The sequence below is a fragment of the Schistocerca serialis genome, chromosome 1, assembly GCF_023864345.2.
Source record: "Schistocerca serialis cubense isolate TAMUIC-IGC-003099 chromosome 1, iqSchSeri2.2, whole genome shotgun sequence".
In the NCBI taxonomy this organism is placed as follows: Eukaryota; Metazoa; Arthropoda; class Insecta; order Orthoptera; family Acrididae; genus Schistocerca; species Schistocerca serialis.
Genome location: NC_064638.1, coordinates 668,738,463 through 668,751,595, shown reverse-complemented (window position 1 = coordinate 668,751,595; position 13,133 = coordinate 668,738,463). Strand labels below are relative to the sequence as shown.

Here is a 13,133-nt window from a genome sequence, read left to right as displayed (position 1 = left end):
TCGCAGGTTTCTTCGCGAGTATAGCAGCAAATGAAGTGGAAAATGTTGGCTGCTGAAGTGAAGGGATCTGTACATCATCTTTGCTTCACCATAAGGAAAGCAATTAGTCACCTTTAAATCTTGGATTTTCTTTTCTTCCTCGTACATCTTATACATTCTGCTCCAGGCTGGATGTGGACCTGAACAATTGAAACTAAGATCAGGGGAGGTACACACTGGTACTTTAAACAGCTCACAGGTCTGAGGAAGTACGGTATGACATTCACTCTTAAAAATCCAGCTTTAATATAATCTAGCAAAGCCAGCGAATCAAATGTCAATGTAAATGAGTCTGATTTTTCCAGTTTTCCATCCACACAATGCCTTACTTGTTTAACCTCAATGATCCCTTCATCAGCCCATTCCTCCCACAACACGCAAGTGTCCATATGCATGAAGTCACTGCATGTGAGCACTCCTCAAGAGGGTCTAAAGGAAAACGGTGAGAGTGGAAGAAAGTAATCTGCGGTCCCTTGTGGTGGCTAGCCACAGGAGGCGGTTCTCCCACTTCCCGACCACCCCTAACACTGGAAGTTGGAAGTGGAGAAGTATTATAGGTTAGTGTAAAATCCACTCTCCCTCAGGAAATGCAACACTTTGGTAGTGGCTGTCTTGTCATCCGCAAGCATCTGAGATAGTGAGGTAGGCAACCTGAGAGCATGCCACAGAACAGCCAGCAGGGCGCACTCAACAATAACATGTGCTATCATCAATAGACTACCGCAGCTGCGGTGAGGAGGATCCTCCTGAAGCAGAAGGAATTCAAGGGTGAGTCTCATGTGGCCAATGCATTGTCAGCACAAGACAATGGACTCTTTCCCATAGGCCTGGAAAGATGTATGCCACATCTTATCTGACCCTTAAATTGGTCTCAACTTGTTTTAAGTTGTAGTAGCCTACCATTCCAATTCCCAAGCCTCAAAATATTGTGCCAAAGTTGTAATCGTAAATTAAGGTCATTGTCTTTCCAGGGCTGTAGAGGTCAGCCAGTAGATTCTGGATGTTGGCGACCAAAAGATTTTCAAGATAGCACAGGGTTAGGCCTTTTAAGCAACTCACGGAATCACCAGATGTCAAAGTTCTTCGTGGCCTGGGATTTGACATACTGCAGAGCCTGAGAAATGACAACCAACTCTGCAGTGTATAACTGCAGGCACTCAGCAGAGGCCGCTTCCCATTTTTCTTTGCATGAGCAAAGGTGTAACCGACCCTTCCGTTGACTACTGTTCCGTCTGTGTATATGCATAACAAATTAGAATAATCATGGAAGATTGAAAGAAACAAGCATCCGAGAAGAGTAGGATCAGCATCCTTCTTGAAGCAACAAAAAAGGTTCATCCACACATAGCCCGTACACAGTCCACGGCAGCCGTTGAGATGGAGCTCTAGGAACACAGACTAACAGAGGCTGTTGGAGGTCCCTCAGTAGAATATCCAGTCAGATCCCAGTTGATCTTCCCCGTTTCGGGTGATGTGTAAACAGCCTGAACTGTTGGTTGTGGAACAGAGTTGAGCAACATGGGAGGGTAAGCATCTGACAGGTTGTGACTGCATAACTTGCCAGAAGCTTCCGTCGTCTAATCCACAATGGTGGGAAATCAGCTTTCACAAGAGGCTGTCAACAGGGCTCGTACAAAAGGCCCCCGTTGCCAACTGCACACCAGTTTGGTGAACAGGGTCCCGCAAGCTCAGTACAGGTGGTGCTGCTGACCAATAGACAACACATCCATAGTCAAAGTGGGATACAATCAGAACTTTGTAAAATCTCAGAAGAACTGCGTGGTCTGTAACCTGTGAGGAGTGATTAAGAAAATGGAGACCATTCAGCTTCTTAATGCAAGTTGCCTTGAGCCGGCAGATATGCCGCAGCTAAGTTAGCTCGTTGTCAAAATACCTAAGAATTGGACAGTTTTAACCACTTCAAGTAACTGGTCACCAAGATAAATTTCTGGGTGTAGGTGCACAGTCCGGAATTAACAAAAATGCATAACTCATGATTTTGCAGGAGAAAACTGGTAGCCGTGATTCAGGGCCCAGTCATGGGCTCCAGACAGCCTTCTGAAGTTGGCACTCAGCAGGGCACACTGATGCAGAGGCATAGTACAAGAAAACATCATCCATGTAGAGTGACGGAGAAATTATGGAGCCCACTGCATTTATGATACTAGTGATGACCACAGTGGAGAGCGTTACACTCAGAACTGATCCCAGAGGACTCCAGTTTCCTGTACATATTGGTTGTTGAGAGTTCTGGACAAAAATCAGACAAGATAGGAAATTCTGTATAAAAATGCTTAAACTGCCCCGGAAACCCCACTCATGCAGTGTAGATAGGATGTGATGTCGCCAGTGGTGTTGTATGCCTTCTGTAGGTCAAAGAATACAACAATCAAATAGTGGCAATGTGCAGAAGCAATGAGCACTGCAGATTCCAAACGCTTCACATGATATGTGGTGGACCAGAAAGCCCAAAAACCACTTTGGCATCATGACATATACCCTCCAGCTTCAAGACACCGACAAAGAGAGAATATGACCATTCATTCAAATAGCTTACACAGCCCATTCGTCACAGAGATTGCCAGTAGTCAGTTAAAATGTGTAGGTCCTTTCCCGGTTTCAAAGCGTGAATAACAATACCCTCCAGCCACTGACAGGGAAATACTCCCTCCCGCCAAATGCAATTAAAAAGCACGAGGATACGTTTCATGCTGTCAGCACAAAGATGTTTGAGCATTTGGTTGTGGATTTTGTCAGATCCAGGGGCGGTATCTAGACGCTCTGCCAAAGTGCTGCGAAGCTCCTATTCACTAAAAGGGACATTATATAATAGAGAGCCATGTGTATGGAAAGACAGGTACCCACTAAGGTGTTCCCAGGCCAGGGAATGAGGACAGTAATTACTGTATGTAGGACACTTCAGCAAAGTGTGCGGCAAAAAGCTTGACAAGTACCACAGGGTAAGTGCAGATGTTACCACTGATATGGATGGAGGAGCTGCTGTGGATGGTGGATGGTCAGAAATGTGGTGGAGTTTAGTCCATACTTGTGACAATGGGGTGTGGGATCGCACAGTTAAGACACACTGCTCCTCACACTCCAGCTTCCTTTCCTTTATTAAACACAGAACTTTAGACCAGAATCTCTTGAATTCTATTAAATTATCTATAGACAGACAGTGCTTGAGTTGTTAAAGCGCCCTGCGGCGTTCCCTGATAGCTGTGGCTATATCTTCAGACTACCATAGCACAGACAACCGTCAGCAGCAGGAGTAATAGTATCAATAGTATCCTGTACCAAGTTGTCGATATCCATCACACATCTGGCTGCAAAAGTAGCTGTAGATGTGAAAGCCTGCCAATCCACTTTTCGAAGCAGCTGACACAGAGCATGTTCTACGAGTGGGAGGGAGAGAGAGAGAGAGAGAGAGAGAGAGAGAGAGAGAGAGAAAGCAATAGAAAAACGGTCTCTGTCACAAAGGTCCCCATGGACGCGCCACTGAATCATGGGTGAGATACTCAGGCTGCAAACTGTTAGATCAATAGCTGAAAATGTTCTGTGAGCCACACTGAAATGGGTTGCAACTCCAGTGTTAACTAGGCAGACGTCCAATTCTGAAAGGACGCGTTCTAGCACTCGGCCTCTGTGAGACAGTGTTGCAGTCCCCCAATAAGAGGAAGAGCGCTGGGAGCTGTACCATTAACTCTAACAGCTTGTGATAATGGAAAGGTCTGTCTGGAGATTGATAAACATTACATAGTCATCCGAACTGACAGGTAGACGCCCTTGGCCATGGCTTCGAGTACAGTGATAAGGAGCACCTGCTCACTGAAAATATCAGAGTGTATGAGGGTATAGACCCCACTGGACACCCTCTCAACAATAACACACTTGGTACAGTACACTTTGTAGTTTTTCACAGCAGGGAATTGTGTTGTTGTAGACCGTGTTTCCTGAAGAGCTATGCCAATTACGGAGTAAGCAGCCATTAAATGATGGAGCTCAGACAAATGGAAATAATAGCCGTTACAGTTCCACTGAAGGAGTGTTGAAGTCACGTCTGAGAAAGCAGTGAATGGAAAAGATAGGTGTGATTACTTCGCTATCAGGTCATGATCCACCTGATTGCTTGACCCGTCGTCCGTGTGCACAGGCTCGACCACTGCAGGGCTGGGGAACGGAACATCTGAAGCCTCAGAAAGTAGCTTATCTTTCTGCTTATCCTCCTTAGACTTCAATTTCTCTATTTTATCTTCTGGGAGAGAAAAGGATCATACTTTTCTTCAGCCCACAGCCTGTGGCTACTGGTCCTCGTCTTGAGAGGGGAGTGCCTTGACAGGTGTCCTTATCCCTGATTCCAGAGGACGACTAATCATCTCTGTCCGCACAGATGGCGTGTGAACCACCAGTGCTATAGGCGTAGGAGATGAATCTGACGTTCCCTCCCCCAACTGTAGGACAGGTCCTGGAATACTATCAGGGCCAGGAGGCGTTGTGCAAGACCTTGCCAAAATGGTTCAAATGGCTCTGAGCACTATGGGACTCAACTTCTGAGGTCATTAGTCACCTAGAACTTAGAACTAGTTAAACCTAACTAACCTAAGGACATCACACACATCCATGCCCGAGGCAGGATTCGAACCTGCGACCATAGCGGTCACGTGGTTCCAGACTGCAGCGCCTAGAACCGCACGGCCACTTTGGACGGCAAGACCTTGTCATCATGTGATGTGCAGACTGTGATATGACAGTTGCGAAATTGGAGGCCATATTAGTCGGATGAAGTCTTTCAAACCTTTTCCTTGTATCTTGGTAAGACAGGTGGTCAGGCATTTTATACTCTAATTTTTTTTTCCCTCTTGAACACTGAGCATTGCAGTGAATGAGGAGGGTGCGGTTCTGGACAACTGTCACATTGAGAGGGTTGGTCACAAGGGCTGCCCTAATGGGACACCTGTCCACATGTCCTACAGATAGCCTCATTGGAACAGCAGGAGAACATGTGTCCAAACCTCTGCCACCCAAAACATCTAACTGGAGGAGTAAAGTAAGGCCTGACATCACATCTGTAAACCATGATCTTAATCTTCTCAGGTAAAATGTTTCTGTCGAAAGCTAGGACAGAAGCTCCAGCATCCACTCTATTATCCTTGGGTCTATTTTGGCTGCAGCAAACAAAACTCACTCAATGTCATGCCAGAATAGTATGCAGCTCATCATCATTTTATAGTATTAGGTCCCAATGGAAGATAACACCATGAATTCTATTGAGCTTGTTATGTGGAGAAATGGTGACTGGTATATCTCCTAACTTGACACAGGCCTCAATTGCCCGTGATTGTCTGGCAAGCAATGTTCTTATCAGCAAAGATCCATTTCTCATCTTCTCTACTTTCACAATATCCTCAAACCAATCTTCAATATTTTCGACAAAAAACAACATTGCCTTTGTTGTAATGAAAGAGCCGCTGTCAGTGCGGGAACAAACCAAGAACTCGGCAAACTTTCCACTTCCATTTCTCCTCACCTGGCTGTCGCCTTGAGGGATCATCAATGACAGAAACATCGTAGGATTGTAAACATCTGCATTAAAATTACTATTCCTGATTGATGGGATGGCTGTGTCAGCATGGCCACTAGTAAGTTTGATCCATTTCACTGTGGTACACCGAAGTGGACAGGCACTGACTCCTTGGCTGATAGGAGGAGGTCAGAGCTCAGGCATTGGCAGTGTGATCCCTGGAGGGGACATGATAACCCCACCATGACGGACTGGCTATCGCACTGGATTTCAGGTGCAGAGGTAGATCTATTTTATTGGTAGGTGCATGAGATAACACTGCACAGTGGAGAGAGAATGTACCACAGTAGGGCATCCTTCCCCCAAACGGCTCGCACTTCAGTAAAATTTGGAATGCTGAAGTAAAATCCAAAAAGGAGACCTGCATTTAAAAACCTAAAAAGGTTAAGGAAAAAGCATTACTAAAAATACGAAAACAGCGGAAACCTTCAACTGTCCAAAGAACAGTTACAAGACCAAGGTAAAAAAAACTTGACCCAATAAAAAGAAAGACTCCTATTAGCCACCTCTTACGACAGACAAGGAAGGTTCTTGAGTGTATTCTAGCCCCCGAAACTGTAAGGGATTCGTTGTAGTTAGAGATATGGTGGAGTTTAATTGGAATAGGGTAGTCACTCAAAACTTTGGACTTCAAACGTTTAGTAACTACCAGTGATGTCACTGTTTTGACCAGCAATGTGCCTTACACAACTGTTTAACAGATTTTAGGGTTCCAGCCAAACCATGAAGGCCTTTCCACGTATAGAAGGGCAATACCTTCTCAACACATCGTCGTCTCTCTTTATCATAAGGAACGCATTTTGACATGTTGATACAATTATTGAATTTTAGAGGAAGACTGCTCCGCAGGGCTATCCTCCCGCGCTCACTTTTGGTAGTGCATCTCCTCGGTTTGTAGTAAAACTTAAGACCTTTTTTTTTTTTTTTTTTAATACTAGTTTTACTATTTTTGCTGTCCAGGCAGTCATGCCAAGATCCCTATTCCCGTGACACAAAACATGTTACCACCACGCCACATGGTGGCTGCTGAAGCATGCCCAGTGCTTACAGTGACAGGGGACAGCATTTACCAGTCCCCAGCTCACGAATCCAAAGGTCGACAAGCCCATAGCAAGCAAACAAATGTCGAGTCTCTGGGGGCGTTCATATATAATATACTGATGGAGAAGGATGAAGAGTTAGGGTTGATGAAGTCACAGAGCCTAGGGATGAATCCAGCTGTGGCAAACCTTGTTATTCTCTTTTCTAGTAGGTCGTCTGAGCATGTGTTATCATTTGTAGAGGGTCAAGTGTCACTGGCTGACAGAGGCTTGGTCAGATACAGAGTTGTTACAGGTAGCAAGTTTGTGCCTGTCAGAGGACACGAAGCCATTCATACGTTTCACAGTGGCACTAGACAAATCAAAATACTGAGCAGCTCAAGCAAGTATTGGTAGAGATACAGGAAGCAGAATAGTGCACAGTTTTTTGTGACCAACTGGCTGGTATTTCTAAGATGCCTAACAAAGCTGGGGAGGAATCTGTGAACAGAGCTAAAAAGCTTAGTGTACATACATATTAGTGAATATGTAGTGAGGAGGTAAATAAGGTATTACTACAGGAAACCAAGCAAAGTGCACTCGATCCTTTGCTGAGGGATTAGACACCAGAGATGGCGAGGAAGGTGTGCAGTCATGTGCCTAAGGATCTCCATGCAATAGTGAGGTTGATGCTGGAATATGAGGAATGTTTTGACAACCAAGTTTAGGCAATGTGTGGACTTGGTGTCTCCTGCAAGTGAGCCCTATAACATGATACTAGGACTAGACTTACTGTATCAGCATCACACTATAATTGACCTCCGAGGACGTGTAATGGAGATTAGTGGGAAAATATTCTGGCTAGGAGGAGCTGTCGTCAAGATCGATTTGTTGTGTGGAGCATCTGTTGTACAACGCAATCTGAGTAACCTTATGAACAATGACATTAAGACTTAATTCTCATGGCTGTGTGCCAAATGGCACCGGGAAGCCACTATGGGTAAATGTGGGGCCAGACTTACCAGTAAGTATGTTGTGTGTATCCACTGGGAGATAGTGAGGTATTACATGCAGCTTCTTGTTTAGTGAAGCAAAATATTGTACACGGATGGGAGAGGGGCAGAGGTATGGTTGTACCCATCACTGTCAATAATTTTCATGTCAAGGTGATTGAAGTGTTAAAGGAAACACTGGTGGTGACATCTAAAACTCTGGACGAGGAGGAGGATTGCTCCACAGAAGGTGTAGGCTATAAGAGCATAGGATGCTACTAACACCGCATTTTGTAGGAGGGTGAAGCATTTGGAAGGAACAGTGAGTGCAAAGATGGAAGAGCTATTGTTAGAATTTCAGGACTTGTTCTTTCCAAGAGGGCCATTGCCTGCAACACCCGTGATGAAGCACAGCCAGAGGCAGTATAGAATACCATGGTCTCTGCAGTCGATTTTAGAATAGTTTACTAATCAACAGTTGGCCAACAGCATAACAGAAGAGTAATAGCTGCTGTGGGGCGGGAACTGTAATTGTATCGAAGAAGTCTGCAGAAGATCTGAGGTTATATCTATTCTGTTGCGATTACTGTTATTTGAAGAGTAAGACTATGACAGATGCCTACCCAATTCCAAACATCACGGAAATGATAGCTTTACATGTTCAGAAATGTAAAATTGTGCACTTCACTAAACAAAAAACCATAGTATCTTATGACTATAATATCAATGACTCAGTGTTGGAATCGGTAACTCTTACAAATACCTGGGTGTAACACTTTGTGAGGATATGAAAGGAAATGGTCACACAGGGTCCATCTTGGGTAAAGCAGGTGGTAGACTTTGGTTTATCTGTAGAATACTGGGGAAGTGCAATCAGTCTACAAAGAAGATTGCTTATAAATCACTCATGCGACCTGTTCTAGAAGATGGCCCCAGTGTGTGTGACCCGTACCATATAGGACTAACAGAGGATATTGAATGTATACAGAGCAGGGTAGCACAAATAGTTACCAGTTTGTTTGATACATGGGAGAGTGTCACAGAGCTACTAGAGGAAACTAATTGGAAGACTCCTGAAGATACATGTCAACTATCCCGAGAAAGTCCAATAAGAAAGTTTGAAGACCAAGCTTTAAATGATGACTCAAGAAATATGCTACAATCCCCTACTGAGGATAAAATTAGAATAATTACTGAATGCACAGAGGCAGAAAACTATGTTTTCAGCAGCCTTGGGACATTATCAGCATAGAAGAATGCCATTTGGTTTAAAGAACACACCAACAACATTACAGCATTTGTTGAAAGGATGGAAGCCTTGTAAATGTCCAGTGCATCTAGATGACATAACTATTTTTTCAATGGATATGCAGCAACACAGTCAAATAATCAGGGAGGTGTTCAAAGCATTAAGAGCTGGACATCTAACAAAGAGCAAAAAAGACACTTTGCATTGCAAGAAGTAAAATATTTGGGTCACATAATTAGTAAAGATGGCATTGAGAACTGATCCGAGATTGATAAAGGCAGAATGATATCTTCCAGTACCAGGAACGAGTTACAATACTTTCTGGGTCTTTCATATTATTATAAAGCTCACAAGAGGATCTGCAGATACAGCACAGCTGTTTACACAGTTATAACAGAACGGTATCAATTTTGAACATTCTGAAGAGCATCAGACAGTGTTCACCCAACAGGTCTCTTAGTAGCAATGCAGCACCAAGACACACCTGGTATTCCTGCAATACACAGGTCTGTGCAAGTGATATGTCACAAACCACGTACAGTTGCAATGCAAAGACTTGACATATTTTCTATGAACCAGAGTTGACCGACTTCTGCAAGGTGTCTATCAGTTGGAAACCAAAGCTCATCATGAACTGACAATAGCAGGACGTTTTGTGACTTTTTAAAAGTTTTTGGGACAGAGAATTTATCCTTGGCTAGGAAGCATACCTAATTCAAAGAACGAAAATAAAAAAAATAAGGAAAGGTAACTGGGGCTTCCAACAACGCCTGTTTGTTTACTAGTTACTTGGAAACAATCTCATTAGCACACACACAGCTCACATGAATAGTGTCATCCCAAATGCAACACCAATAATAAGAGCAACATACATACAGAAAAAAAGAAAAATCCACTGTATGGTTAAACAGAGGGACAAATATATGAGCACCTACACATTAATAACGTGCAGACTATATTTGTTTATTCATTCAGTTGCCATCACTAACTCAAAAACTAAGTGGATTGTTTTGAAAGTCAATATTACTGCTGCAGGGAGAAAAATTACCAACATCAATGGTCAGATGAAGGTTACCAAATGATACCAATTACAGGAACTGTTTGATAATGGGAACTCAGAACAGGTGATGAATAAAGTAGACAAAATTGTGACTGCAACAAAGACCAGGTGATGAATAAAGTAGACAAAATTGTGACTGCAACAAAGACCAACCTATGAAACACTTTTCAGTCTTCACTGTAGCCAAATTCTTTCACATGCCTGTAAGTACCAAAACTGCTCTCCAGTTTGCAGTAAAACAAAGAATACTGGATAAATTTCTGCGTGATAAATAATAATCTTCATTTATTATTGACTGCCACAGAAATCACTGCTGAATTTCACATATTCTTCCACAAAATAAAGTTAATTGGGGATTTCATTATAGGAATTGGGCCAGAGATGTGAGTGATTAACTCCTATAACTTTCACTCATGTAGATTGTTTACCACTTTCACCCGCCACACTGCTCTTATCCCAGACAGCTTTCAATGATTTCAGAAATCCCACCACTGTCATAAGGGGACATTTTTCTAAGTAATCGTACTTTATGATCTTCATTAGGCCTAATAGTTTATGGCTGTTGCACATACACTAGGTACATATTAAGTATGAGCTACATATTATTTTATATTGCGTGTGTAGATGATCTAGCGATTAAACGCCCAAATTATTCTCTTATATAAACAAGGCCCTACAAGATATAATGCTCGTTTACATCGTGTTTGGCATAAACAACTTTTTCAATGAATTTCAATTGGCAATGAAAAACACCAAGAAGTTTAAAATCTACACTTAAATTAAATGTATAAACAAAGAGGTGCTCGAATTTGATAGACCCATTTCCAACACTTTGAATTTAGATCACTACAGTATTGCGTAACCCAACAGCTGATAGTTTATATGTCTTAACAAATTCCCATCATGCTTATGTTTTCAAACAACAGCTTTCATGAACTGTTTTTTAACAGCACTACCTTGTGAACCGCAGTCTGCACAGACGTCGGTGATAGTTCGTAGTTTTCCTTTTGACATTTTCCAAAATGTTCATTTCCATTAATACTGTCGGCAGTGGACACTTTCTTCGTGGATAGGCGTGGAAAACGAGTAACTGTCACCGAACAACAAGATTTATGTTTTCTACATAGTAGTACTTCGTATTAAATTTAATTGTAGTCTCCTTCAATTAAATGTCACGAAACACCCAAGAGTCATCGCACAGCCGAACGAGCACATGCACGTCACTTATTTGCACCAAGGTACACTCCCAACACTCGCAATTTGTGAAGAACATTTCCACAATAGCAGAAATGATTTACCATTTAACATCTGTAGACATCACATCTGAAAAATAATATCTCTGAGCCAATTGTGTCTAAATGAATGTGTAGCAGGTAATTCTGTTGACAGACTGTTAAAGTTCTAGGACAACAATGCGAAGCGGAAACAAAGCCTTCGATGATTGAAATTTACGTTATTTACATTTTTCCTGGGCTGTGTTAAAAACACACATGGAAACTATCGAGACCTGCATCGATTTGATGATGTTACTCCCACAGGCCGCAAATCACTATTAAGTGCATGCTGTTATACTGAAATTTCAAACCGTCTCGTAGCTGAATGGAACGCAGGATTAATGACAACTTAGATATTGACGTGAAAAATATTCAGACATCTAACTATATAACAACCACTGGAATTACCGCCATATGCCTAAATTTGCTAATGTTCCTCACACAGTGTTGGAAATCACTATAAACAGCCCAAAAATAAAAATTTCATTGCCAAACAGAACATGGGTGTTAATAACTGTTTCAAAAATGAAAATGTTATTAGATGTTACCATTTTGGCGTTTTCCATTGAAAACACTTACTGTTCTACCAAATACATTTTCAAATTTTAGACGATGAAGTGTTTACTACAAACGTAATACGCCTACGTTACAAGACGCAAAATAAAATTAATATAATATGCTATTTATGTTCCAAAAGAGGCACACAATAGGAAGACAGTATTGTAAAGTTAGGTATCATCAAATATTTCCTGAGAAAACTATAAGCTAGATGTGATTTTGGACAACAGTCATGGGCCACAGAATGAGATGTTGTTTTTGATCTCCGACAGAAATTATTACTCCCTACACTTCCCCCATTAGCAAAAATGATTCCTTGATGCCTCATGATATGCTCATCAACCAAATCCTTCTTTTCATCGAGTTGTGCCCAAATTCAATTCAGAATCTCCTCGTTAGTTTTTCTGTAGTACCACATTTCAAATGGTTCTGTTCTCTCCCTGACAGAATTTCTCATCAGCCACTATTCAATTTAGCATACTGCTACACTCCTGACAATTAGTTTTAGAAAAGTCTACTTCACACTTAAATTTACAGTAAATTGGATGTTACATGTTAGATGTCTACAAGATGACATTTAGTTGTCAATCGATTTTATTTTAGTGATTCACTGAGTGTGTGAAGACACGAGTTTGACCTTGTATATATTCTATGGGGTCCACCATAGAATAACAGATGTGGAGGAGACAATTAAAATGCATATAATATTCGCTGAAAGATGTAACTGAAGGTTCGTTAAACATTTCATGTGTGTTCAGATATTCCAATATATGAGACTAAATATCAAAGTCTGCTGTAGTGCACTATGTAAAATTATCAACACCCAGTTTACATCTTATTTAATGATGGATCTGAATTACAAAGTAGCAAGGTGTACCACAAGGTTCCATACTCGGGCTAGCATTGTTTATTCACTACGTAGATTATTTGCCGGAATTTGTAATACAGAAACAAACAACGTATACGGATGACACTGCAACTGAGGCGTTGAGAACCATAAGGGCCTAAAACTGGGTTCACACAAGCAACAAAAGTGTCACCACAGCTAGTGGCATATTGCGATTGCTATGCAGTTTGTAATGCGACACCCTCCTCTAACATCACCTTATCTTTACAGAAATAACCGATACTATTTATACTAAATAAATTAATTTGTTATACTCTGTATGTACAGTTAAAATTAATATTCTTGTGAAATATTTGAAATTACAAAATATCTGACATACTTAAAATTCATATTATTAATTGCACAATCTAACACTAATTCGAAATTTATTTCTGGATTCATTTGTACAAGAATATTATATCTTGGTGATGGTTCTTCTTTTGTCAAGAAGGTATGTAAGCTCCTTCACTTTGTA

The 13,133-nt window shown here is 41.7% G+C and overlaps 1 protein-coding gene across 3 annotated transcripts in view; it reads right to left on the bottom strand.

Moving 5' to 3' along the window:
- Nucleotides 1-11,468, bottom strand: part of LOC126479952 (ARF GTPase-activating protein GIT1) — a 223,215-nt gene extending 211,747 nt beyond the window's left edge. The window contains exon 1 of one of the 3 annotated variants that reach the window (XM_050103828.1): nucleotides 11,402-11,468. In XM_050103828.1, coding sequence (XP_049959785.1) covers nucleotides 11,402-11,453 — 52 coding nt within the window. In that variant the 5' untranslated portion in view covers nucleotides 11,454-11,468. Of the gene's footprint in view, nucleotides 1-10,896; nucleotides 11,312-11,401 lie in introns of those variants that run through there. The other 2 variants (XM_050103830.1, XM_050103827.1) reach the window with 2 other exon arrangements.
- Nucleotides 11,469-13,133: the final 1,665 nt, after the last annotated feature.